The sequence below is a fragment of the Dunckerocampus dactyliophorus genome, chromosome 16 (genome assembly GCF_027744805.1).
Source record: "Dunckerocampus dactyliophorus isolate RoL2022-P2 chromosome 16, RoL_Ddac_1.1, whole genome shotgun sequence".
Classification (NCBI taxonomy): Eukaryota; Metazoa; Chordata; class Actinopteri; order Syngnathiformes; family Syngnathidae; genus Dunckerocampus; species Dunckerocampus dactyliophorus.
The window spans coordinates 13064237-13088942 of NC_072834.1; the positions used below are offsets into that span (position 1 = coordinate 13064237).

Sequence of the window (24706 nt, forward strand, 5' to 3'; positions counted from 1 at the left end):
TTACTATATTAGTCCCGTAACATCTTGTTTGTTGAAAGAGATGGGATTGTTTTAAACATACGTTACAAATTATGGAGATTTTTCTTTTTTTAATGTTGGCCATATTTCTTACCTTAATGTGTGGATCATCAAAATGTTATACCAAACCATCGTAAAACTAGAAAAGTACTAAAAGTAGAGAGCGCAGACCTCCACCAAGCACCATACTTCCCCACATATTGTGATTTACACCATAAATATTAGTCCTACATTTATTGGATGTACATATTTACATTCCTTGACCATGAAAACATACCAGTTGGATTCATAATATCAATATTAGTTGAGTCGTAAAAATCGCATTTTCCGTGATTTGTTCTAGATCTATCGTAGCTCCATAGCTTTTGAAGATACAACAAATCCGTTGGCACATTCCAGATTCCACACTGTCTTGGCTATAATGGTGTTTGTTGCATGTTTATAGCTTCATTTGTGGTCTTGCTATGATGAAAATTTCAAAGTTCCCCTATTTTTTTTTCTTATTCTGGATCATAGTATCCGGAATTATTCCATTATCTGGATCAGTCTTTGATATTTTGTCCAAACTGTTTTTTTTTCTTCCAAGTGCTCTGACCATTTTTTGTGGAGTTATATGCACAAATGCCAAAAATGGTCCTATCTCGCAATGTTATAGAATCCTAGAATCCCATTTCCAACAATTCCTAAAAATTTCATCCAAATCCATTACGAACTTTTCAAGTTATTTTGAACACAAACAAACAAACAGATAAACACCCGCAAAAACATAATGCTGATATATAAGAAATTGCAGGAAGTTGCACACACGCACAACAGTGTTCACCTTTGTAGTAGGGCAGCAGGTCAAGGAAGGCTTGCCGCACTTTCTCCCCGGTGAGCGGCTGAGTGTCCTCCAAGCGGTCCAGCAGGGGTCCGATGGAGTAGTACTGAGCCTCCCTGTGCACCGCCCTCACTCGCTCCCTGTGAGGCAGCTCGCCCTCACGCAGGAAGTTCAGGATGTCCCTTTTATAGTAGAGGAGACCACAGACTAAAGAGTGAGTATTCTCTCTTCCTAGTTGCTTTGTTGTTTATACAGCAGAGGCTCGCTATTCGCGGGGGTTACGTTACAAGACCACCCGCAAATTGCAAAGCAATTGAGACACTTGTGAAAAGCCTATTTTTGACGCTCTAATAAAGTCTGGATTATGCTGCTATGTCAAGGTGCCATGATATACTACACCGGCTCACTTCTCCTCCTCCAGACCCTCCCACGTAGCTTGATGTTCTCCTCAATTTCTTTTTGAACATTAGCAATAAAAGTGTATTAGTTGTTATCTAATAATATCTACTGTATTATACATCATATTTTATGATGGAATTTATTATACAATTTACAATACAGTGGAACCTTGGTTAGTGTGTTTTTTGGTTAAATGTAGAAAATATACACCAAAATGTCGCCTGTTTATGTAAATTTCCCGGTTAGCGTACAATATAGCGCACGTCCTGTTGTGTTATTAATACAGTCGTCCCTCACCGGTTCAAATTTTGCGGCTTCACTCTATCATGGTTTTTCAAAAATATTTGGTTAGCATCATTAATTGGTTCCAGAAGGTCCAACTCTAACCAAAACGGCCATTAACTGAATCATTTTTCCCATAAGAAATCGTGTACTGTAACTACAGTTAATCCGTTCCAGAAAGCCAAATATGTTAACACAAAACACGTTTTTATAGTCTTAAAATTTGTTTTTATATTCAGCAAACAATTCCAAATGCATATAAATGAACCTTTAAGGTTACTTTGACCTTCATTGAAGACTTGATTCTTAATGACTGTTCCCAAAGACACTATGTGGCGGCCAGATCAACCACCGCCATCTTCCTGTTTTGCCATGAGTTATTTTTTGAATTCAATAGTGTTTCTCACCTCAATAACCCAAAATAGAGCCAAAGAGAGTTACAAGTCCCAGAATTTTGATAAATAAGGTGATAAAGAAACACTACTCAATTCAAGAAATAATTTCTGGGAAAACAGGAAGGTGGCGGTGGTTATCTGGCTGCCACATCTTTGGGAACAGTCACGTCAAGGTAAAAGTAACATTAAATGTTCATTTATCCCTTTCATTTGTCATTTGTATGCATTTAGAATTGTTTTATACATGTAAAACTATAATTGTAAAACTATAAAAGCGTGTTTTGTGTTTTATATTTTTTGAGAGTCCACCGCTGATGACATCATAGACTGGCGACATAACAAAGCTGACTTCCAGTTCTGGTTGCCATTTTTAAGCTAGGTAATAGGATGCTAATGTTTTATGATAAAAAAATACATTAAGAAAACAGATGGGCTCACGCATTGTATTAACAACATGACAAGATGTGCGCCATATTGTACGCTTACCGGACAATGCACGCCCACCGAGGCAAAATTATGGCGTAAATTTTCGACGTTAACCGAAAACCACAGGAGTGGACAATAACCGAGGTTACACTGTATTAATTAATAAATCATGCTGTTTCATGGTTGATTACGGCCTATTAGTAAAAAATTGTATAGAATTTTTGCCTCAATTAAGCATTTTCAAGCATAAAAATGGCTAAATGAACTAAAATAAAAATATAAGGCATTAAGAAGATGCATTCAATACGCAGGATTCTACACTGGTGACTTGGTTGTCAGTAGAAACATACAAGCGCAGACTTGATTAGGAACAACAGGCTTTTATTGCAGGTTTGAATTTTCTCACAACAGGCACAATGATATTAACATAATCATAATAACGCGTGCTACCGTTGCAACTGTAATCCAGCTAAAACTCAACTCTGAACCCCTGACGTCACTTCCTGTCCTCCACACACCCGGAGCATATTTACTGTGACACACACAAGCATGGGTTTTATTTATGTCTTAAATGTCTTATTTTCTCAGATTATATCTACTATATTGGGTAATACAAGTGTAAAGGTGACTATAGGGATGTTATTTCATGCCTAGAGGGCTCTAATAATGCTTTAAAAAGTTATTTAGAAGGTTGTAAACAGGTTTTCCATGCTCTAACTACGAAAATATCCCATTTAAAAAGAAGGAATCTTTGCAGAAATTCACTTATCACCGTTAGGTCTGGAACCAATTAACTGTGATGAACAGGGATTACTGTACGCTGTGTGTGTACAACAGTGTTGTTAATGTAATTTTAATCACAAAATGTCCTTGTTAGCAGCCTATTAGCTTGCTAATAAAATGGAAACAGGAACCGGAAGTCAGGTCCATCGCCTGTCTATGATGTCATTTTTTTTGCTCCCTTTTTGCAAATGCGTCACGGCCAATTGTGCAAATTAGATAATTATGTCATTCCACCAGGGGCACAAATAGATTGAAGTGGGAAACACTAGCAGAGAAGCATAATCCAGGCAGAAGCACTAAATATGCCTCACACACTTACTAAAGGTATTTTAAATCCTAAAATGTACAGGTACTCACTACTAATGAATGATAATAAAAGAAAAAGATGATTGATACAACCACGCTTCCATCTGTTGTGGCGCTGTGTTCATCTTGCTTTAAAGCAGCTAGCGATGGTATGGGGCTCTGCAGGTCGCTGGGCCGTCCTGCTAGACGTGCAGCCCGAGAAGGCGTTTCTCCAATGCCGCATCTACATACTACAGTATAATCCACACAGTTTGCCTGCTGTAAATCCAGTCATGATTTACGAACCAAAAATCTGTGAATTTCCAGAGACGTGAATGCTTAATCGTGAAAATGCGGGGCTCCACTGTTTTTCCAGACTTAAAATATTTTAGGTTTGCATACAAAACATTGAAGCTGCATTGTTTTACTCAAGGAAGAAACTATGTGAGCTATCCTGAACTGTAATGAGGTTCACGGTCCCAGTCGATGAGATTGCAAGCAGTGGGGGCCATTATTTCTAATTGGCTGCGCCTTGTCCACCAATTTCCACTGGCTTTATGCGGCCCCGTAAGGGTGGAGAACATTTGCAAGGTCACTCTGCGATTGACGGATCTTATCACAACCTACGTCAGCAGTTGCACAACAGGCGGCAACAAACACAAGCAGCATTGTGCAAATGTATTGATACATTTTTGGGAGCTACATACACACGCACACAAAGCACTATTTACCCAAAGTATGCTCCATCCCGATCGATGAAGAAGCGTCCCTCTGCGTCACGCGGGATGTGATGGCGCCCGCTGAACATGGCAGCCAGCATGGTGTCGTCATAGCGCCGCAGTGTGGACAGGCGAGTGGTGAAGTAGGTGCCGCCAACATTCAGAGAGATGACGTCTGGAAACTTAAGATTACAATGAAAGAAGTCAAACAACAATACATGTACTGTATGTCGGTGACACGACAGCACGGTGGTTAGTGTGTCTGCTTCAAAGTCAGAAGATGTGGGTTTGTTTGCATGTTCTCAGAGTGCTTGCGTATTCTCCAGGTACTTCCTCCCACATTACAAAAACATATACAGTGGTGTGAAAGTGTTTGCCCCCTTCCTGAATTCCTATTTTTTGGCCTGTTTGTCACACTTAAATGTTTCAGAGCTTCAAACAAATTTAAATATTAGTCAATGACAACACAATTGAACACAAAATGCAGTTTTTAAATGAAACTTTTTATTATTAAGAGAGAAAAAAAATCCAAACCTACATGGCCCTGTGTGAAAAAGTGATTGCCCCCCTGTTAAAACATAACTGATATTAATTGAGCTCTATCAGTCTGGAAAAGGTTATAAAGCCATTTCTAAAGCTTTGGGACTCCAGCAAACAACAGTGAGAGCCATTATTCACAAATGGCAAAAACATGGAACAGTGTTGAACCTTCCCAGGAGTGGCCAGCCAAACAAAATTACCCCAAGTGTGCTGCGACGAGTCATCAAAGAGGTCACAAAAGACCCCACAACAACATCCAAAGAACTGCAGGCCTCACTTGTCTCAGTTTAGGTCAGTGTTCATGACTCCACCATAAGAAAGACACTGGGCAAAAATGGCCTGCATGGCAGAGTTCGAAGATGAAAACCACTGCTGAACAAAAAGAACATTAAGGCTCATCTAAACTTTGCCAGAAAACGTATTGATGATCCCAAAGAACTTTGCGAAAATACTCTGTGATCTGACAAGACAAAAGTAGAACTTTTTGGAAGGTGTGTGTTCCATTACATTTGGCGTAAAAGTAACGCCGCATTTCAGAAAAAGAACATCATACCAACAGTAAAATATGGTGGTGGTAGTGTGATGGTTTGGGGCCATTTTGCTGCTTCAGGACCTGAAAGACTTGCTGTGATAAATGGAACCATGAATTCTGCTGTCTTCCAAAAAATCCTGAAGGAGAATATCCAGCCATCTGTTCATAACCTCAAGCTGAAACGAACTTGGGTTCTGCAGCAGGACAATGATCCAAAACACACCAGCAAGTCCACCTCTGAATGGCTGAAGAAAAACAAAATGAAGACTTTGGAGTGGCCTAGCCCATTGACTAATATTTAAATTCGTTTGATGATCTGAAACAATTAAGTGTGACAATCATGCAAAAAAATTGAAATCAGGAAGGGGGCAAACACTTTTTCACACCACTGTATGCTTGGCTAATTGGAGATAAAATTGTCCATCAGTGTGAATGGTTGTTTGTCTTGCTTTGTGCCTTGTGATCGATTAGTCTCTCCCAGAGTCAGCTGGGATAGGCTCCAGCTCGGCAACCTTGATCAGGTTGTGTGGTATATAATATAGATGAATGGACATATGACATCATAGTGCAAATAAGGTACTCTTCCACATCCATATGTGATTAGAATTTTACAAAAACAGTTACTACAGCTTGCAGGCCTAATGGCTCGAGACTCATTTCTTTGAACTAATCGGTGTTAAACTACATGAATAAGAAGGGTGTTTAGATCCAACAGGTTGGTAAATCAGAAGACAACGTTGATCACGTGACTCAGTGTCAGCCAATCAATTTAAAATGTAATAATTACTGGTGCATTAGTAGCATGAGTGGTAGATTTGAGGCCAGATGTTGGTACAAAAGTGTGTTGGTAAATGTGGGCCGGGGGGCCGGGATCTACCTCCTGCTCCTGCCCAGCGTCCAGCGGAGAGCGGGTGGGCTTGCTCCGGGCGAGGCTCGCCGCCGGGGAGGCCGCCGGCTTCCGGAGGTCGTCCTCAGTAGCGTCCGAGCCTGCATCCATGGCATCGCTCGGTTTCTCGGTGTCACCCGCCGCCGAGAACACCACCATCACCCTGGGTAGCGGCAGCGTTCGCCGCTCCTGAATGAAGCGTCTCACCCGAGTAGTCGCGGTGGGCAGGGGGCTCCGGGACGGGGACTGTCGGTCCCTCCCGCCGCCATCAGAGACGCTGGAGCCGCTCGCACCATTCTGCTGCATGCGCTCCCGAGCGAGCTAATAATGCACGAGCAGATTACTAGCATCAACAACGACAATATTATGACTATAGCAACAATGACAACGCTACCAACAAGCTAGACGACTACTCTTTGGCTTATCCCGGTGTTAAACTAGTTTGTTGCGATCCTATTTTTTAAAATATTTTTTCCAGCCAGTTTAAGTGTGGGTGTGTTTCATTGGAACGTTAGGATAATCCACGGTTGTTTTCGCTCGTGCGTACTACGGCGTCGCTAATTAGTGACGTCATCACGCACTGGCACGCCAACGAGGAAGTCAAATCAGTGTAACGATTTTGGAGAAATTTCAATATTTCACATTACTTTAACACAACACAGTACCTGCATTGTAATGTTGTTGTTTTAAAACTTTAATCAAATATCTCAACGTTTTAAAGTTGTATTAATTGGAGATGAATTGCATAACTAGCAAGCCACCTAGCTGGTAAATGATGCTTTACCTGCAAAACTTCCTATAACAGGGGTGTCCAAAGCGCAGCCCGAGGGCCATTTTAAGACAAGAGCTTGTTTTTTTATTGGCATATTGCAAAAATCAAATTAATTCATTATTAATGCGTTATTACACTCATTTGCTTTGTCATCTATCACACAAAGCTGAGATGTGTATTTTTTTGCTCAGATAGCATATGTTGAACTACATTAGATTGGTTTTAGCATCTTCAATGTACAAATGTATGCGGCCCTTGTTGGAAAAAGTTTGGACACCTCCGTCCAATAAGATCCAATGCAAGACCTGTATCAAAAGTATATGCCTTGAGGATAATAACAGTGAGTTTAGGAAAGTATTAATGTAAAATTATGTTAATTATTGTAGTTTGCAGAGGTGTAAAACTGTACTGTATTATGCTGAGCTGTTTCTAATGTTTGGTTTACATTACATTAGGTGAAGCTACCCAAGAAAAGCTAATTGTATTGTAGTGATAACAAGAGAGCAGTATATCAATTTATTTGTCTAACATGTATTAAACTCGTAATATCTTTCATTTTTTTTGGCCCTGATATTCTGCAGACTGAGCCAAACAGTATTGGGAACAAAAGTTTACTAACCGGTTGCAACAATTATTTGCACTATGACAATAGTAACACATTGAAATCCCCAATGGCTTAATTACATGTGAGTTTGAATAATGATCAGTGTAATGACATGATATCTCAAGCAAGATCAAAGTAAAGAAATGGCCTTTAGGTGTTTCACACAGAGAAAGAGCATTAAACCGCATGTGTGTGTCCACTTTATATCACAGCGCAGCATTTTTGCAGGTCTGCGCTTTGTGCGTGTGTGACGGATGTGGCAAAAGTGCTGCGAAAGGAAGTGCACGCAGTTCATAGCTGATGTTGCCTCATGCTGACCGTGGCAGGAAGGAGAGCAGCTGGACCACTGAAGGTAATGGCAACATGTAATAAACATAATCTTCAATTTTGGGAGATTCAAGTATCGTTTTTCTCTCAATTTTGTGGCTTGCAGGATATAATAATGTTGATATCTGCTTTTGGTTGATGTTTCTTTTCACTAACAAACTTTTAGACATATACTGTGGTGGCCAAAATTATTAGAACACTTGGCATATTTAAGAGGTGGCCGTTGTTACCTCCGCCAAGGAGGTTATGTTTTTGCCGTCGTTTATCTGTTGGCGGAGTGTATTCAAAATAACTTGAAAAGTTCTGCATGGATTTAGATGAAATTTTCAGGAATTGTGGGAAATGGGATAATGAAGAACTGATTACATTTTGGGGGTGATCTGGATCCAGGAATTTCTTTTAAGGATTCTTTAGCATTTTCGTCATTTGTGCATATAACTCCACAAAAAATGATCAGAGCACTTGGAAAAAAAAATACAGGACAATATCAAAGACTGATCCAAATAATGGAATAATTCTGGATACTATGATCCAGAATAAGAAAAAATAGGGGAACTTTGGAATTTTCATCATAGGAAGACCACAAATGAAGCTATAAACATGCAACAAACACCATTATAGCCAAGACAGTGTGGAATCTGGAGTGTGCCAACGGATTTGTTGTACCTTCAAAAGCTATGGAGCTACAGTAGATCTAGAGCAAAAGTGGCATTACTAAAATGCGATTTTTGTGACTAACTACTGAACTAATGTTGATATTATTGTGAATCCAATTGCTAATGGTTTTCATGATCAAGGAATCTAAATATGCAGATAAAGTAAATGTACGGATAGCTGGGATAGGCTCCAGCATACCCCCAGGACCCTAATTAGGATAAGTGGCATAAAAAATGGATGGACGGATGGATGAATCACAATATGGGGGGAACTATGGTGTTTGGCGGAGATCTGCGCTCTCCGAGTGCTTTTCTATTATTTTTTTTAAATTGGCCATTAAAGTACCCACAAAACGAATGAAATATCTACAAGCCATCATTATGCTCTATAAACCATAGAATAGAGATATCATAAGGAGATTTAGATAATTTTTCCATCCATCCATCCATTTTCTATGCCGCTTCTCCTCATTAGGGTCGCGGGGGCATGCTGGAGCCTATCCCAGCTGAGTTCAGGCGACAGGCGGGGTACACCCATCGAGCAAATTTGGGGCAAGTTGGAAAAGAAACCTGCTCTTGTGCATTCAAAGGAAAGCCTTTGGCTTGAGTTGCAGACGGCATGGGATAACATCAGTGTTGACGTTCTCGACAATATGTTGACACTATGCCGGAGAGATGTGCTGCTGTTGTTGCTGCAGTTAAAGGTGGACATACCAAATATTCAAGTTAAAAGTGGATAAAAACAGTCGGACTCACTTCACTTTGTTGTGCTCAAAGCAACCATCTGCATTTTTCATGAACATTATGGAATGAAATCATGTTTTGGACGCAAAAAAAAGGTCAATATTATCAGATCAGTCAGGCGTTCTAATAATCATTTAAGCAATTAATTTGATGATGCTTATTATTTTGGCCAACTACGATACACGTAGAATGAGATGTCTTTAAAAATTGCCTGTCTTTCAGATATGAAATTGCACAGATTTTAAACGGACATATTTTGTGTTAATAATTTGAACTGTGAGACTGCTTCAAAAATACAGATTTCTCTAATTTAGCAGACCTGTTATCTCATCATTTGTATATATTTTGTCTGTCGTATTTGTTGTTTTTTTTTGTACTGCATGTTCACATATGCGTATTTTGCATATTATAATATAAATATATATTATCACACGGTGGCCAAGTGGTTAGCATGTTGGCCTGAAATTGCCCATAGGTATGAATGTGAGTGTGAATGGTTGTTTGTCTATATGTGCCCTGCGATTGGCTGGCGACCAGTCCAGGGTGTACCCCGCCTCTCGCCCCAAGTCAGCTGGGATAGGCTCCGACATACCACCGCGACCCTAATTAGGATAAGCGGCATAGAAAATGGATGGATAATATATAATTATATATATAATACTGTATGTAATGCAGATAATATAAATATATATATTGTTATTTATTTATGTAATTTTATATTTCTTCTATTACACTATTACAGTATTCTGATTTAAGTCAATCATTTGATGTATTTATTTGTCTATATTTTGTGTATTTCTTTTAAATATTTAATGTCATTTTATATTTTATTAGTTTTGTTTTAATTTATTTAATATATGAGTTTCATTGAAAACAGTGTACATATTTGATTTGTATATTACATTTATTTTAATGTTTTATTTTATTTGTACCTAAATGGCTAAGTGGTAAATACAAGGCTCAATGATGCTTTTAGCTGAATACTTTTAATTGCTCATTATTTTTTGCAAATACGCAAATGAGTCAAACTGGAAGTTTCTGGAAAACATTTCAAGTTGTTAAATAATTGCAATTTAACAATGTCAAGAAAAGAGAGTATAATTTCTTGGAGAATATTTGAGGATTATTAGAAGTGCAACACATTCCAAGGAATGACTCACTCCAATTAATTCGGGTCGGTCAAATTGGACCATAGTCATTAGTGCTTCCTGCTGTCTATATGCAAATGATTCATTAGCAAGAGTGCAAATGAATCATGTGTGCTACATTTTTTCCCCCATTAAGTTCATTAGGTTTAATAGTGTCCGGTGTGTGCAGACATCAGTTCACATTATGCCACTGCAAACTACAACCACGATAATGAACATATTTTTAAAGTAACACAATCAAAACTGAGCATTATTATCTTTGCAAAAGCACAATTGTTGGTTAAGTTCTTGTATTGAATCTCATTAGGTGGTACAGGTGTTCCTAATGAAGTGCATGTATGTTGAAATGGTTTACTGCCATGCCTTTGCATTAAGGTCTCTGGCCACAGTCTGTATAAAGTTGGGGTTTTTTGGCCAACCACATCCTGTGTCATTTACAGAAAAACAGCACATACCGGTACTCTTAAGTACTCAGTCAAACATCCACCTGTGTATCCTGTGCTGCTTTCAGGCATGCTGGGAATTTCCAGTGCACAGTTTACGGTTCCGATGGTTGTTTCGCTGGCCTTGCTGAGTCTGCTGTGTTTTCTCTGCCTGCGATGTAAAAAGAAGTCCAGTAAGTGAAGCTCTAATGAGAACCAGGACCCAGTTGCTTAGGCAACATGAGGCAAATTTAAGTACTGTATCTTTAACAGTACTGTACTGTCCTGGCCAAAGTCCTATGTAATTCTAATAAGTTTGCCAGTATGTTATTATTATTATTATTATACTGCATGTGTGATTATGGGGATTCAATTGGAAAAGGAACAAACAATTGGGCACAAGGTTTGCACTCGTATGAATCCGCAAATCCCTGCACGAACACTGCTTTTTTTCCAGTTAAAACTAGGGCTGTCAAAGTTAATGCGGGAAGTTTCCCTAAACGGCACTATTTTTTTTGACACGCGATTAACAAGCGCACATCCTGCTTGAGCCTCAGCCCACACCCTAATTTGAGGAAATGCAGCAGTGGATGTGGAAATGGACAAAGAAAAGGGTATTTTTAATGGTAAGTTTAGCTTCAAAGCTCTAGCAAAGCTCAACTATTTGGGGGCTTGTGTCAATGTGACCATGGCTTGTCACTGCGCAATACGTACACTGAACGCAATTGGTCCCGCGCCTGCGCGCGGACTGCGTCACTTCCCCCTTTAGTTAATTTTTTACGACAGCGCTTCTGCGACGTCACGTGCTGTGGTAGTTATTATTTTTTAAACATAAATGGTCAATAACCATACCTCATATGTAATATGTTTGGAGGTTATTTTATAAGTAACGCTTGTTAAACTACTTCGTTAGCATAGGGATGTTTCTTTCGTCTTATGACATCCACCAAGACTGAGCTATGTAAAAACGTGCATTGAGGACACAATGGCGTCCGCCCTTGCAAAGGTACTGAAGCACTGCCGGTATTTTTAATTGACATTTATACAGTAGTACAGCATAGGAGTGTCGCAACTAACGAGTGTTTATTTTAGAAGGGAGTCGTCTCTGGGCTCATTTTTTGCTTGGAACTCCGACAGCAATGTTGGGGCTTCTGTCAATTCAGTGCTAGCATTAGCTAGAATAGCACTAGCTAGTCATCAACATCAGTAAAACATAGGTACATTATAGCGATCTAATTTGTTATTTATTGTGTAAAACTATGACAGGAAAAACATCAAATTGAATGCACAAAAAGAATACAGATACAGCCTGGACTTTTTTTTCCCCCCCAAAGAGGCTATGTCTACCACAAATATGCACATTAGCACGCAATAAGATCATCAAATCTTACCTTTTCGCATTCCCACGTAGTATCAGCATTTGGGAACAAATGTGAAGTGAAAGAAAAAGGGTGAAATTGCTCTTGGAGATGAATGAAGTACCTATTTGTGCAATGTGTGAGAACGGGAGAAGGTGCGTTCAAGGACGATCACAAAAAATGGGCATTCAAACTGGGGGATTTCTAACCATTCTTTTAGAACCCACCATCCACCAGTACGAGCTTGGACTTCGCTTTTCAGAGAGGTTGTGTACCGAACAAATATGCATTTTATCACTCAATAAGGTAATCAAATTTTACCTTTATGCATTCCCACATAGTATCAGCATTGGGAGCCAAATGTGAGGTGAAAGAAAAAGGGTAAAAATACAGTATCGTAGTAGAAGTTAGAAGGTGCGTTCAAGGACTGTCAAAATTGGGACAAAACGCTGCTCGCATTAAACATGTAAAAACAGTGAGATTTCTAATTGTGTATTATGTTTTGAATAAAATAAAACATACAGTAATATTTCATGTAGTTGTCGTTGTAGTTGTGTATCGAATCGTTTACCACAAAGAGATTTACCTCCCTACTTATTATAGATAAAAACTTTTTTAAATCTGCAATTAATGAGTTAACTATGGACAAAATGCAATTAATTGCGTTTAAGTATTTTAATCACTTGACAGCCCTAGTATAAATATATACATATACCCATACATATACATATACCCATACACCCACACACGTGTGTGTAGGTGTGTATATACACTGCTAAAAAAAAAATAAAGGGAACACTCAATTCACACTCAGTCAAAACTGCTGCGCTGTTATTCAAACTGTCTGCTTTGGAAGCAACACAGATTGACAACCAATTTCACATGCTGTTGAGCAAATGGAATAGACAACAGGTGGTGTCTTTTTCCACTTTCATTTTGAGTGTGACTCCAAATCCAGACCTGCATGGGTTAATAAATTTGATTTCAGTTGATACTTTTGTGTGAATTTGTTGTCAGCACATTAAACTATGTAAAGACCAAAATATTTAATAAGAATATTTCATTAATTTAGATCTAGGATGTGATATTTTGGTGTTCCCTTTATTTTTTTTTAGCAATATATATATAAATAGGTGTGTGTGTGTGTGTGTGTGTGTGTGCGTGCGTGCCTTATCATTCAATGGCATGAGAAAGTGTCTCTAAACTTTCTGTACATTTTTTCCCCCCATAAAATGAATGAAAACATTATTGTAAATACAAATAATTATATAGAAAATCTCTATTTTTTCTGCTTATACCTAATACTGTGTTCTATAGTTCCTGCAGAAACTCAAATATACAACTCGCAGACATTGTGAGTATCGGTGGATTTTGCCCCACATTGTAACACTGACACCTTGATCACCATCATCGTCGTCTCATCACTGATATATGTACATTTGACAACATTTCTGCAGCCAGTGTGGGGGGAGCAGGTTTGCTGTAATGCGATCAAAAACCGGTAAATCTTTTGATTTGATTGATTTGTACTGATGTATTGCATTTGTCTTTTGGCCAATTACATTTTTTAAAATATTTTTCAGTCATGAAAGCCAACCAAATAACCCCATATGCCTGCAAGTATGTATTATTATTTATGTACTGTATTATTCATTTCAAAGCAAAGATCAATAGCTCTGTCATGGTTGGTTTTTTTCCAGTGAGGATTTTAATCCAGGTGAGTTTTGCAGAATTATTTTGAAATCTACACTCATCAAATGTATCACCAATTACCCGCTCTATTTATGTTGGCAGCTACACATTCAGAGGATGCATTTCCACACGGAAGTTGGGAACATATTTATGTGTAAGTGTGTCATTATCTCCTTATACATGACCTTATAGACAAACAAGATCAACATGTTCGCATTATTTGCTTTGCAGAGCTCCACTGCCTACCGCAGTGTATGAAAATGACATACACCCACCGTTGATGTTGAAAGGTGGGCACATCCTGTTTAAAAACCCCCCCAAAAACATCAACCTCTTCTGCATGATTGTGTTAATCATACACCATTGTGTCCGCAGATGCTGACCCCTTGACAGGCGACTATGCAAACGTTCCTGTAGCGGCACCAAAAAGCGAGGGTATGAGACGCTACAGCTCAACGGCATTAGCTTCACCAACACCAACACAATGCGCTTTCAAACTAGATGATGACGACTATGAAAACTCTGACTTCCTGGCACAAGCAACTCAGGAACTGGAGGATGGTGAGGGTGCACTTGTCAATTTTGTTTTTTTTTATTGACGTTAACACTCATCCCTTTTCTCTTTTGGCCCAGATGCCATACTATATGTGAACGAAAAAGGGGCTTGCACCTGACGTGGACGACGAAAGACGACATTTTAATAAACTTGTCTGATGTGTTGAGCTTGACATGCGGATGAAGCACATGGGCATGTAATGTGCATCATCTGTGGAACCAAAGCTGCCAACTCAGTGTTGCGGACCGCCACCTATAAATTTGGACCACCACAAATTGATTTGTGCTACCTGTTCACCCTCGCTCATAGACATGATAATGGGAGTGTCTGTGAATGTAGCTTATCGTTACGACTCCATACTGTAGATACCGGGTCTGCTACAGAATAAGATGTCGAAGATACTCTTATCTAGCCACTTTTTCTGGTCTTTTTGGAGATTGAATTGAAAGCATGTATCGCTCTTCTCAAGGAGCAGTGGGTGCTGTTGTGGACCCCTTTCACTATCAAAAAGCACTCACGGATGGCTCAGTCTTATTTCCATCCATTCATCCATCTTCTATGCCGCTTGACCTAACTTGGGTCGCGGGGTGATATTAAAGAAATAAAGACAAAGAAGCAACGGAAAAAAGTTGATTTGTATTTCTAAACCATTTTGTTTTGCTTTTCATGTTTTTGCTCAGTTCTTGTCTGTACTACAACCCACAACTTCCAATACACCACTGTGGACTACGGTGGTGAAAAATAGTAAAATATGGGACCTTTGATAAAAGTCTATTAGGAAGAAGCAGTAGTGGAAAGGTATGTTGATTTTTTTTACAGACATTTATTAACTTGAACATGTGACCAGAACAAACAGACAGTGGAGGTACATAAACGTAACATCAACCGTTCCTATGTGATTATACCCAATGTGTTTTTATTAGTAGTGATGTTGTGAGGCAGCATCCGTTAATACAACCTACTGTTAACTTGTCAGGGGATGACTGACTCACTAAAGAGAGTAAATAGTCACCATAGTGACATCATCAGCAGTTTAACAATCCATCTGCTCTAACGTGTCTTTGAATTGAAATAAGGCAGATGCTCTACTTGTCACAGGTAAGTGTCAACTGATCTGCGATAAAGCTTAGTTACTACTCACCTGTCATTCACACACACTCATTCACACACATTTACACACACACAGCAGGCTGATGGGAAGGAGGTTTAAACGTTGCTCAGGGCGTCCACTCCTGGCAGAACTTTGCCTAAAGAGAGAACCAGTCAGCAGTGTTAAAGGTGCATACTAAATTACGCTATTTTAAAAACACATACGCTCAACTAGTTAACTTGCATAATGTACAGCATCTAACAAAAGGTTAGACACACTTTCCCATTCAATAACACCGGGGTGCCCATTACGTTTTATCGCAAGCTACCGGTCAATCGCGAAGATAGTTTGGGTCGATCGCATAAACGTCACTTTGTAGATGGCATATGACATCCGTCAGCTGACATTAAACTCCTCTCCTGATTCGCTCTTGCTCCCCTGCGGCAATGGTGAGCGTCACGTCTCAAACTACACACCGAGATGCAACTTTCATCTATATTATTCCGATTATGGATAAACTAACTCACCGGTAAGATGCCTGAATCTATAGAAAAAGTTATCTGTGCACTTGTAGTGGCTAGTTATGTAGAAAAAAAAGTCAACTGTCTGATGGTTTTGCTTCGCATCATGAACTCCACTATAGAAATGAGTGTTTTTCTACTCTTCCGTTTCTTAAACTATTATTTCATGACTAATTAGAAAATGTGCCCGTTGCTGAAACCGTTTTAATATGTTGCCTTGACTTCGGCTGCATTGTCTTTTGCATAATAATTTTCATTTCTTGTACATCGGTAATGTTTGATAACAAATGCTAACTGGACGTAATGCATGAAGTGTGTGTCTAATGAACGCTACGTACAGTAGCTATTTTGACGGACATACTTCCGATACTCAGGTTATGTATGAAACTATTGAGGAATTATGTGTAATTATCTTTATTGCCATATTGAATTGAATTGTGAATGATAACTACTTTGATGACCTGTAAACTTTCAAACTGTGAGAGTGATATAATAATGATTAGTGTATATTAATTATATATAACTTATAACTTGTGAGTGTGTGTGCACACCAATATACATGTACTATATATACACCATAAATACTTCATCAAGACAGTAAATATATATTTTCTATATTTATAGTAGGAGGTAGATTTTAAAAGTAGCTCGCAGGCTGAAAAAGTGTCAGCACCCCTGCAGTAGCAAAACAAACTTTTGACTGGTTCTGCATTTCTTTTTCTCCTCACCTTCCAGCAGCTCCAGGCTGGCTCCGCCTCCTGTGCTCACGTGGCTGACCTTGTCCTCAGTATTCCACTTGGCACAGCAGGTGGCAGTGTCGCCCCCACCTGAACATCACAGACCAAATGTATTTAATATACTTGTGGAGTGCAAAGAGTATTGCTTGGCTTCACATGATGTCACATCCGGTTGTTGTCAGTCCCGCCTCTAAGAGATGGGGGGCAAATAAGGGTATTTCTAACTACAGTAGAAGTAATGTAAAAATCAGAGCAAAAATACTGCATACATGCACCGTTCTCTCCTGTGTAAATCATTCAAATATGTATTTCGGAAAAACGCAATTACTAAGATGGTCCATCATAATGGGAAAAAAAGTTCAGCAAGCATCCAAAAGGGCAGAAAAGACACCTCTTTTACGGTTTGCTAGCTGCCTCTAGGTCACGTGGTTGAAACCCCGAAACACACAAGTTTCCCTTTCTTACCGATGATGGTGACGCAGCCTGACTTGGTCACCTCCACCACTTTGTCCATCAGGTTCTTTGTCCCCTTGGCAAAGTTGTCCCACTCAAACACGCCCACTGGCCCGTTCCAAACAATCTGCTTGGCTCTGGCCACCGCCTCGCCATACGCCTTGGAGCTCTCAGGTCCGCAGTCCAAACCCTGCAAGGAGACGTTGATGAAAACTGCAGCGCTTGGTGGAAACAGGACTGAGACTCATTTTGTATTCTCACCATCCAACCAGCGGGGATGCCGGCGTCCACGGTGGCGGTGCCCGTGGCGGCCTTCTCGTCAAACTTGTCAGCGGTGACAAAGTCGACGGGCAGCGTGATCTTGACACCGTTCTTCTCGGCTTTGGCCATCAGGTCCTTGACGATGGCAGCACCCTCCTCGTCGTACAGGGAGTTGCCGATCTGATTGACACAATCCAAAAGAGGTTTATTAACACAGTAGATCACAAAGGTCAGTATAGCCCTCACACTTGAGCAAGCACTTTTATGACAGTATATCTTGACAAAACTATAGAAAGTACATACTTTAGAGTAGTCAGTGTACAGCTTGTACAGTAACATAGATTTACCATTCACTGAAAATGAGTCAACACACAGTCCTTATTGTCTAATTGTCTAAATAGACAGAAAATTGTGTCTTGGTGGTGGTGGTGGCGGCGGCGTATGGTCTGGGGCTGCACAAGTGCTGCCAACACTCGGAGCTGTGGTTCATTGAGAGGAAAGATAAATTCCAACATGTACTGTGATATTGTGAAGCAGAAACTGAGACTACGTGGCAGTTTTCAAACATGAAAAGCCCAAACACACCTCCAAAATAACCAAGTGCCTTGCTGAGGAAGCTGACAGGTGATGGAGTGGCCAAGTATGTCTCCTCCAGATGAATTAAAGAGTGCCTGATGGTGCTCACAGTGAATATTCACATCAAGGACACAATTTGGACATGTTCACTGTGAAGTGTATCCACTTGTGTTGCCAGATATTTAGACAACAATGTTTGCGTGTGGCCTCATTTTTGGAATTTAACTCTACCCTCAATGAGCCACATCTCCCTCAGTGCCGGTAGCACTTGTGCAGCCCTGGCGTGTGACTCTACCACCATCATGCTTGCACAATTATCTGGCTTCTCACTTGTGTTGCCAGCTATTTAGACAGTAATGGCTGTGGGTTGACTCAGTGGATAGTCAATTTATACTGCTGTACAAGCTGTACACTGACAACACTCAAGTCTATCTATTTCTATATCTATAGTATTGTCCCTTGGGAAGATATTGTATAGTAAAATAGTTGCTCAAATGATTTGGGAGAGACTGTAGCTAAGGTCCACATGTTGCAAACCTGCATATTGAAAGTAACAAGCACGGCATTATCTCGCTAGTGTCTTACGGGGGTTTCAGAGTCACGTTCATATGTTACTTATCTGGGCAAGCAAACAGCCTGCACAGTTCAGCCTTGAGGGCAACACAGTGGAGGACAATGGATTGTACACTTTCAGCAAATGTCATTGCCGTTTTATTTCAAACAGATGTCACAGTGTTGGTGCCAGGCGGTAAACACTGCAAAATACTGACCGTCTGGTTTGCTGAGTTGAAGTCTGCTGGTGTTTTTTGGGGGGGGCGGAGCAAGCAGAGGTTCATTAAGAGGAAATTGCAGATCTAATTTAGCTTTAATTCAAGCAAAGACTCAGTTTGGTTTGGCCCAGCTCTAAGATTATGGAAATTTGAAAGATGTCCTGCAGTTGCATCTCAGGCTACGCTGAAGAGTCACCAAATATACAAGTACGGTTGTTTTTTCCCCTTCTTCCCATCACCTGCATGTTGTTGAGGACTTTGAGGAAGGTGAAGGCCATGCCGCCGCCGATGATCATCTCGTCCACCTTATCCAGCATGTTGTTGATGAGCTGGATCTTATCTTTCACCTTTGCCCTGAGGGAAAAAAATGCAAAAGAGGCCAAGGGGCAGCATGTTAGCACAGATAAGAAGTGTAGCCTCTTGCCTTGCTTAACATACTACAAAAATAGAGGAAGATCACCACTAGTTAGTTAGGTGATGATTGCACACAGGTGGCTAATGTCAAAATAGACACTTGCACAATCCATACGGTTCAAAATGGACTCAGAGACAATCAAACAGGTAGGAGACAAAACGTTTAAACCAAGGAAATACAAGTGTGACATCCATAGATTTTCTGTGCCGCTTATCCTCATTAGGGTGGTGGGGGTGTGCTAGAGCCTATCCCAGCTGACTTTGGGCGAGAGGCTGGACTGGTTGCCAGCCAATCTCAGGGACATATAGACAAACAACCATTCACACTAATATTGGACAATTTAGAGTTGCCAATTAACCTAACATGCATGTTTTTTTGGAATGTGGGAGGAAATCGGAGTACCCGGAGAAAACTCCACACAGAGATGCCCAAGCGGAGATTCAAACCTAGGTCTTCCCGATCTCCTGACTGTGTGGCCAACATGTTAACCACTCAGCCAACATGTGGCCCCCCCAAGTGTGACATAATCATCTAAAAGACTCTATTCCTAGAAGGTATTTAAAAAAAAAAAAAAAAGTGAGGGTACATGAAGACACTTGAACAGCGGGAGTGGCTGCTACATGAATGCAAAAGTGCAAATTGCGTCTCTCACCCGCCGAGGATGGCCAGGAAAGGCCTTTGAGGTTTCTCCAGAGCCATGGCAAAATAGTCCAGCTCCTTCTTCATCAGGAAGCCGGCTGCCTTCTGGGGCAGGTTGACGCCCACCATGGAGCTGCATGGAGGAGATGGTAGCAGATATCATCATCATCGTCAGGCTTCCTGTAAATCATCAGTGTATCCAAGCAACCTGCATCCAGCTCACCTGTGTGCCCTGTGAGCTGTGCCGAAGGCGTCGTTGACGTAAACGTCTCCCAGTTTGGACAAAGACGCCCTGAAAGAGTCGATCTGCTCCTGGGAGGCTTTTGTCTGATTTCAAACAACAGAGACATGAATCAATGTGATTAAGCAAAAAAAAAAAAAAAAAGCATAACACAATATAATGACTTTTTATATTTTTGTTACATTTTTTATATAATTATTGTGTATTGGTATTTCTCTATTTTTTTCACTTATTTTTTAATTTGAATATTAGTCACTGGGTTTGCATATTTTATTTAATCATATCTATTAATTCATTACATTTTTCTCTCTTTCTTTCTGCTTGGCAATAAACCTGATTTATTTTTACTTATAATAATTTTATTAATATTATACATTAGTAATAGGAGTGTCTTTACAGTGATTCAGTGTAGTCTGATTTGACAATCAACCTCACAGTCGAATTGTATGAAAATGTCAAGAAATTAAGAATGTAGCATTCTGACTACATCGGGGCGCCCGTGGCTGCTGCTGAGCATACATTTTCACAAAGAATGTCTTTGTTTTATATAGCCTATTTCGATACAAAATCAGCCTAATGTGTCTGAAAAGAAGAAAAAAAAAATTGTCCACAGGTATGAATGTGAGTGTGAATGGTTGTTTGTCTATATGTGCCCTGCCATTGGCTGGCAAACAGTCCAGGGAGTACCCCGCCTGTCGCTCGAAGTCAGCTCGGATAGGCTCCAGCATACCCCCGCGACCCTAATGAGGATAAGCGGCATAGAAAATGAATGGATGGATGGACGGACAGCTCTGTTTTCATTGATCGGCATTTAAATTGAACATGTGTTTAGCTCAGCTCTTCTATTGGATCTTTTTAGATTGTGCAGGTGTGCCTAATGCAGTGTCAAATGGTTGCATCAGCCTCCGTGGATACTGCAGATACTTACAACTTAATATAATATGTAACAAAGTGTGATAGAGAAGTTAGTACAGTAATAATTAAAGCACACGTGCCGCATACCGTGCAGTCCTCTCAGGACAGAAAAAGCAACACAGCCTGCTGACCTTCAGGATAAATGTCAGCAGGTCCCAGAAGCAAAGTCCATCTGAGCCCAGTGCTTATCATTTAGCTCTTTAACTCTCATTCATAAGTATTACATCACCTTGTTTCCTGAGGGGTCCTTGCCCTTTCCCTCCTCGGCCACATGGAAGCGCAGGTTCTCCAGCAGGATTACGGCTCCGGTGGCGGGGTTAGCGCAGGCGGCTTCCACCTCTGCACCCACACAGTCCTTCAGGAAGGTCACGTCCCTGCAGAGGACCAGTGAGGGAAGCTTGACATGCTTGCTGGCCTCAAAAGCATCATTTTAGATGCATATTTGATGCCTTCAGATGAACTCGTATGATCTAGAAGTGGACTTACTTCCCCAGCAGGGACTTTAGCTCGGCGGCGACGGGCTCCAGAGAGTATTTCTCTGGCACAAAGTTACCGTCGGGGCGGCCCAAATGGCTCATCAGTACCACTGACTTGGCGCCGTGATCCAGGCAGTGTTGGATGCTGGGAACGGCTGCCTTGATCCTAAAAACCACAAGATTAGGAAGATTAGGATGGCCTGCTCTCTGTTCTCCTCGTTGCTTCAATTACCTCACATGGTGGCTGGACTGATGAGGATGTTACCTCTGGTTGTTTGTGATGTGCTTGTCCTTCATCGGGACGTTGAAGTCAACCCTGAAAGGAAGGAAAACAATATGGCATTAAAAAAAAAATCCCTGCATGGTGGTGCATGCGCTGCAAGTAAATGTGCAGCTTGCTATGTTAAGGTCGCGCAGAAAAGAAGAAAAATACTATGAGAATAAAATTTACAAAATGATGACAAGTGTTATTTCATTTTACTGTTGTCCCTGTCAATATCATGGTTCGATTATCGCTCCCTCAATCTAGTGCAGTTTTTCAAAAATTAATTAATTAAAAATGATCACTGTTTGGTGGTTGACTATAGCTTATTATTTAGTCATAAAATATTGAAAGACAAAAGGTGTATGTCATATTCCGGCCACTAGACGTCAGTAATGTTCCATTATTGAGACATGACATTAGATTGACTGTCACACTGCATGGAATCAGCCATGGCATGCCTGACATGATATAGTGAAAAGAAGTTCTCCTCCCATTCCATGTGGAAGTGGTAAGTTTTTTGCTTCTTTGTCCTTCTTTCCCACTCAGTTTTAAACCCTTAAATTTACAATGCAGTAAATAAATTGGGGGGTAACTAGTTAGCTTGCTAATGGTTAAAGCCATGGCCGTCTCTTGTGTCCCTGCAGTGATCCCGTAGCCTGCACATTACAGTTGAGCAATGTGGTGTAAAGAAAGAATGATAGGAGTGTAAAGGTGATTACAGGGTAGGACTGGGTGATATGGACCAAAACTCACATCCCGATATATTTAGGTTGAATCTTCATATACAATATATATCCCAATAGTTTCTCCCACAAATGAGTTTAGACAAAGTCAAAGCCAAACATGCATGCAAAGCTGTTTTATTACAATTTTAAAAATCTTTATAGAAAAATAGCCGCTAAAATAAAATCGTCCACTCTTTATGAAATAAATATAGAAAAAGTAAACTATAATCTTCAGTCCCCTTTATAACAAACCTTTAGCTATGCTCAAATCCTCAGCTAATACCAAAAGCTCAAAAGAACAAAATATTAAATAAAGTGCCCTGTTTAAGAGACAACGCTTAAATGTCAGCAGAACAGTATTACTTGTTTAGGTAAACATTTTTAAAAGACATAAGCAAGTCAAAGATTTTGTGCCAGGAGCACCAACCTATCAACTGCATCAGGCTAAGCAACTATCTGTCTGACTTATTTGTACATTTGTGGTAGAGCTTCTCATGCAAAATAATTGCGACTGAAGCTCGCTGGACATTGCAAGTCCATTGTTTTCAGCAGTTTTTTAAATCCATTTTTTTACACCGTTGCAACGGGGAACATAATAGTCCTAATTACAATCAGAATAAAGTGGCCCTATATTTAAAAAAAGGTTCTAATTTTACTACTAATAAAGTCAGATTTTGTTTAAATTACAAGAAAAACAACAAGACCATTTAGAAGACAATGGTACAAGAAAAAGTTGTAGTTGTAAGAGAAAACAAGTCACAATTTTATTAGCGGGCTGTTACAATGAAAAAAGATGGTAGAATAAACTTAAAAGACTGAATTTGAAAAATAAAATTTGTAATATTAAAACTTTTTCCTTGAAAAAAATACAACTTAATTGTTGTAATATGAATTCTACCTCCACATAATTTCACAATTTTGTTCCCTTTTCAGTCCTTTTAGATTCTCTCAAATTCCGAAATATTAATGCATGCAGAGCTGCTATGCTTATAAAGCTGGCTGGCGGCTCATGTGTACATGCTGCATCCCTCGTACGCCACTGTGTTACATAACGACCTCCTCCCCACCTGATGCACAATGAGCCAACACACACAATATTACAATAGAATTGTATTCGCCTGAAACGCTGATGGTCAGCTTTTTAGCAGCTTAGCAAGAGCCCTGGGCGTGCAGATGATGATCAATTGTGCTACCAACACAGCACATTTGATAGTGACACATCACGTCATGTTATTGTGGCTTCTGATCCCGGCCTTACAAATTACAGACAGACGTTACCTCACTAAGGGGGATGTTTTCTACAGCCTGGCAGATTCTTGCTGTGCTTACTGTGTGGCTACAGCAACCTTCCTTCTGTCTTTTTCATTCACCCATGTTCGTGGTGCAACATGCTATGACAAGCCCTACACTCTTAGCGCAAGACATTGTATGAAATGCATTTTGAGCTTTTAACACACAGTAGTGAACTTTGACCTATGGCGTCTGGAGCTGCAGTATCAAGTCAAGATGGGACTCTGACATTTGCACAGCGGGTGGGTGTCAGGTTCAAGTCTATCAGTGACCTTTCCAATGAAAAGACATCATCAAAAACGAATACACTTATATTACACTAGATATTACTTATTCAAATACATGAGTTCCTCCATTGAGAAATTTGTAAGTGTTTACTTCCTATTTCTCCTTCTTGCAGTATATATCGGCACCAAACAGGATTTTGCATTATATGGGCATAACTTTACCCTTTTCCGGTGAAACAGGAAGTTTAATTAATGTGCCAAAATGTAAGTGTTGCGCCATTTCAACATTCAACAGATCACTGTTACGTGACGTAAATGGAAGACCAGTTAATTTCCTGTCCTACTGTATGTGTGGTGTCCCGCGCTTCAATTAACTACACTAATACGCAGATTCTGTTAGCAATAATGATTAAACACAGCTAGCTAGCGAGCTATCAATTAGCCGGCTTCCGTGTATAACTTGCTGGGCGACTCACCGCATGATGACTCGCTTCCCCTTGACGTCCACCTTATCTAGTGTGAGCTTGTTAGACAGAGACATGGTGGTTGTTCACTGTGAGTTCCTTGCTGTGTCTTCTCCGTTGCTGTGGGACTGACGGCGGCTGACGGGCTTAGCTAGCTCACGAATGACAGCAGTGACCTTAACAGTGCTGGAGGATAGGCGAGCTCGAGAGGATACACCCCTAGCAGCTGATTGGCCATTGATAGACGAGGGCGTTGCATTTGATTGGACTTGGTTGG

At 40.2% G+C, this 24706-nt stretch overlaps 3 protein-coding genes across 6 annotated transcripts in view; 1 reads left to right on the forward strand and 2 right to left on the reverse strand.

The window, feature by feature from the left end:
* Window positions 1-12275, reverse strand: part of kctd7 (potassium channel tetramerization domain containing 7) — a 14783-nt gene extending 2508 nt beyond the window's left edge. The window contains exons 1-5 of one of the 2 annotated variants that reach the window (XM_054754097.1): window positions 12150-12275; window positions 10824-10930; window positions 6077-6406; window positions 4140-4309; window positions 842-1020 (exon numbers count right to left, since the gene is read on the reverse strand). In XM_054754097.1, the coding sequence (XP_054610072.1) occupies window positions 842-1020; window positions 4140-4309; window positions 6077-6391 (664 nt within the window). In that variant the 5' untranslated portion in view covers window positions 6392-6406; window positions 10824-10930; window positions 12150-12275. Of the gene's footprint in view, window positions 1-841; window positions 1021-4139; window positions 4310-6076; window positions 7331-10823; window positions 10931-12149 lie in introns of those variants that run through there. The other variant, XM_054754098.1, reaches the window with a different exon arrangement.
* The window catches only part of si:dkey-183i3.6 (LAT2 domain-containing protein), a 20660-nt gene extending 4870 nt beyond the window's left edge, over window positions 1-15790 (forward strand). Inside the window, exons 1-11 of one of the 3 annotated variants that reach the window (XM_054754101.1) lie at window positions 7468-7813; window positions 10848-10952; window positions 13434-13470; window positions 13574-13617; window positions 13700-13736; window positions 13817-13833; window positions 13911-13962; window positions 14040-14098; window positions 14184-14243; window positions 14310-14369; window positions 14442-15790. In XM_054754101.1, the coding sequence (XP_054610076.1) occupies window positions 7762-7813; window positions 10848-10952; window positions 13434-13470; window positions 13574-13617; window positions 13700-13736; window positions 13817-13833; window positions 13911-13962; window positions 14040-14098; window positions 14184-14243; window positions 14310-14369; window positions 14442-14482 (564 nt within the window). In that variant the 5' untranslated portion in view covers window positions 7468-7761 and the 3' untranslated portion in view covers window positions 14483-15790. Of the gene's footprint in view, window positions 1-7467; window positions 7814-10847; window positions 10953-13433; window positions 13471-13573; window positions 13618-13699; window positions 13737-13816; window positions 13834-13910; window positions 13963-14039; window positions 14099-14183; window positions 14370-14441 lie in introns of those variants that run through there. The other 2 variants (XM_054754099.1, XM_054754100.1) reach the window with 2 other exon arrangements.
* pgk1 (phosphoglycerate kinase 1) lies at window positions 15165-24635 on the reverse strand. The gene is made up of 11 exons (XM_054754091.1): window positions 24442-24635; window positions 21724-21774; window positions 21469-21624; window positions 21212-21356; window positions 20050-20153; window positions 19840-19959; window positions 19012-19126; window positions 17427-17606; window positions 17178-17355; window positions 16704-16802; window positions 15165-15611 (listed from the first exon to the last, which is right to left on the reverse strand). The coding sequence occupies exons 1-11, from the start codon at window positions 24504-24506 to the stop codon at window positions 15571-15573; spliced, it is 1254 nt and encodes a 417-aa protein (XP_054610066.1). The 5' UTR covers window positions 24507-24635; the 3' UTR covers window positions 15165-15570.
* Window positions 24636-24706: the final 71 nt, after the last annotated feature.

What these genes read in the sequence shown, in the direction of transcription:
- pgk1 (XM_054754091.1), bottom strand. Translation starts at nt 24,506, where the DNA reads ATGTCTCTGTCTAACAAGCTCACACTAGATAAGGTGGACGTCAAGGGG. An exon ending in GGGAAGCGAGTCATCATGCG is followed by an intron (nt 21,775 to 24,441) that starts GTGAGTCGCCCA and finishes CCTTCCTTTCAG; the next exon opens with GGTTGACTTCAACGTCCCGA. An exon ending in GCATCCCCGCTGGTTGGATG is followed by an intron (nt 17,356 to 17,426) that starts GTGAGAATACAA and finishes GTCTCCTTGCAG; the next exon opens with GGTTTGGACTGCGGACCTGA.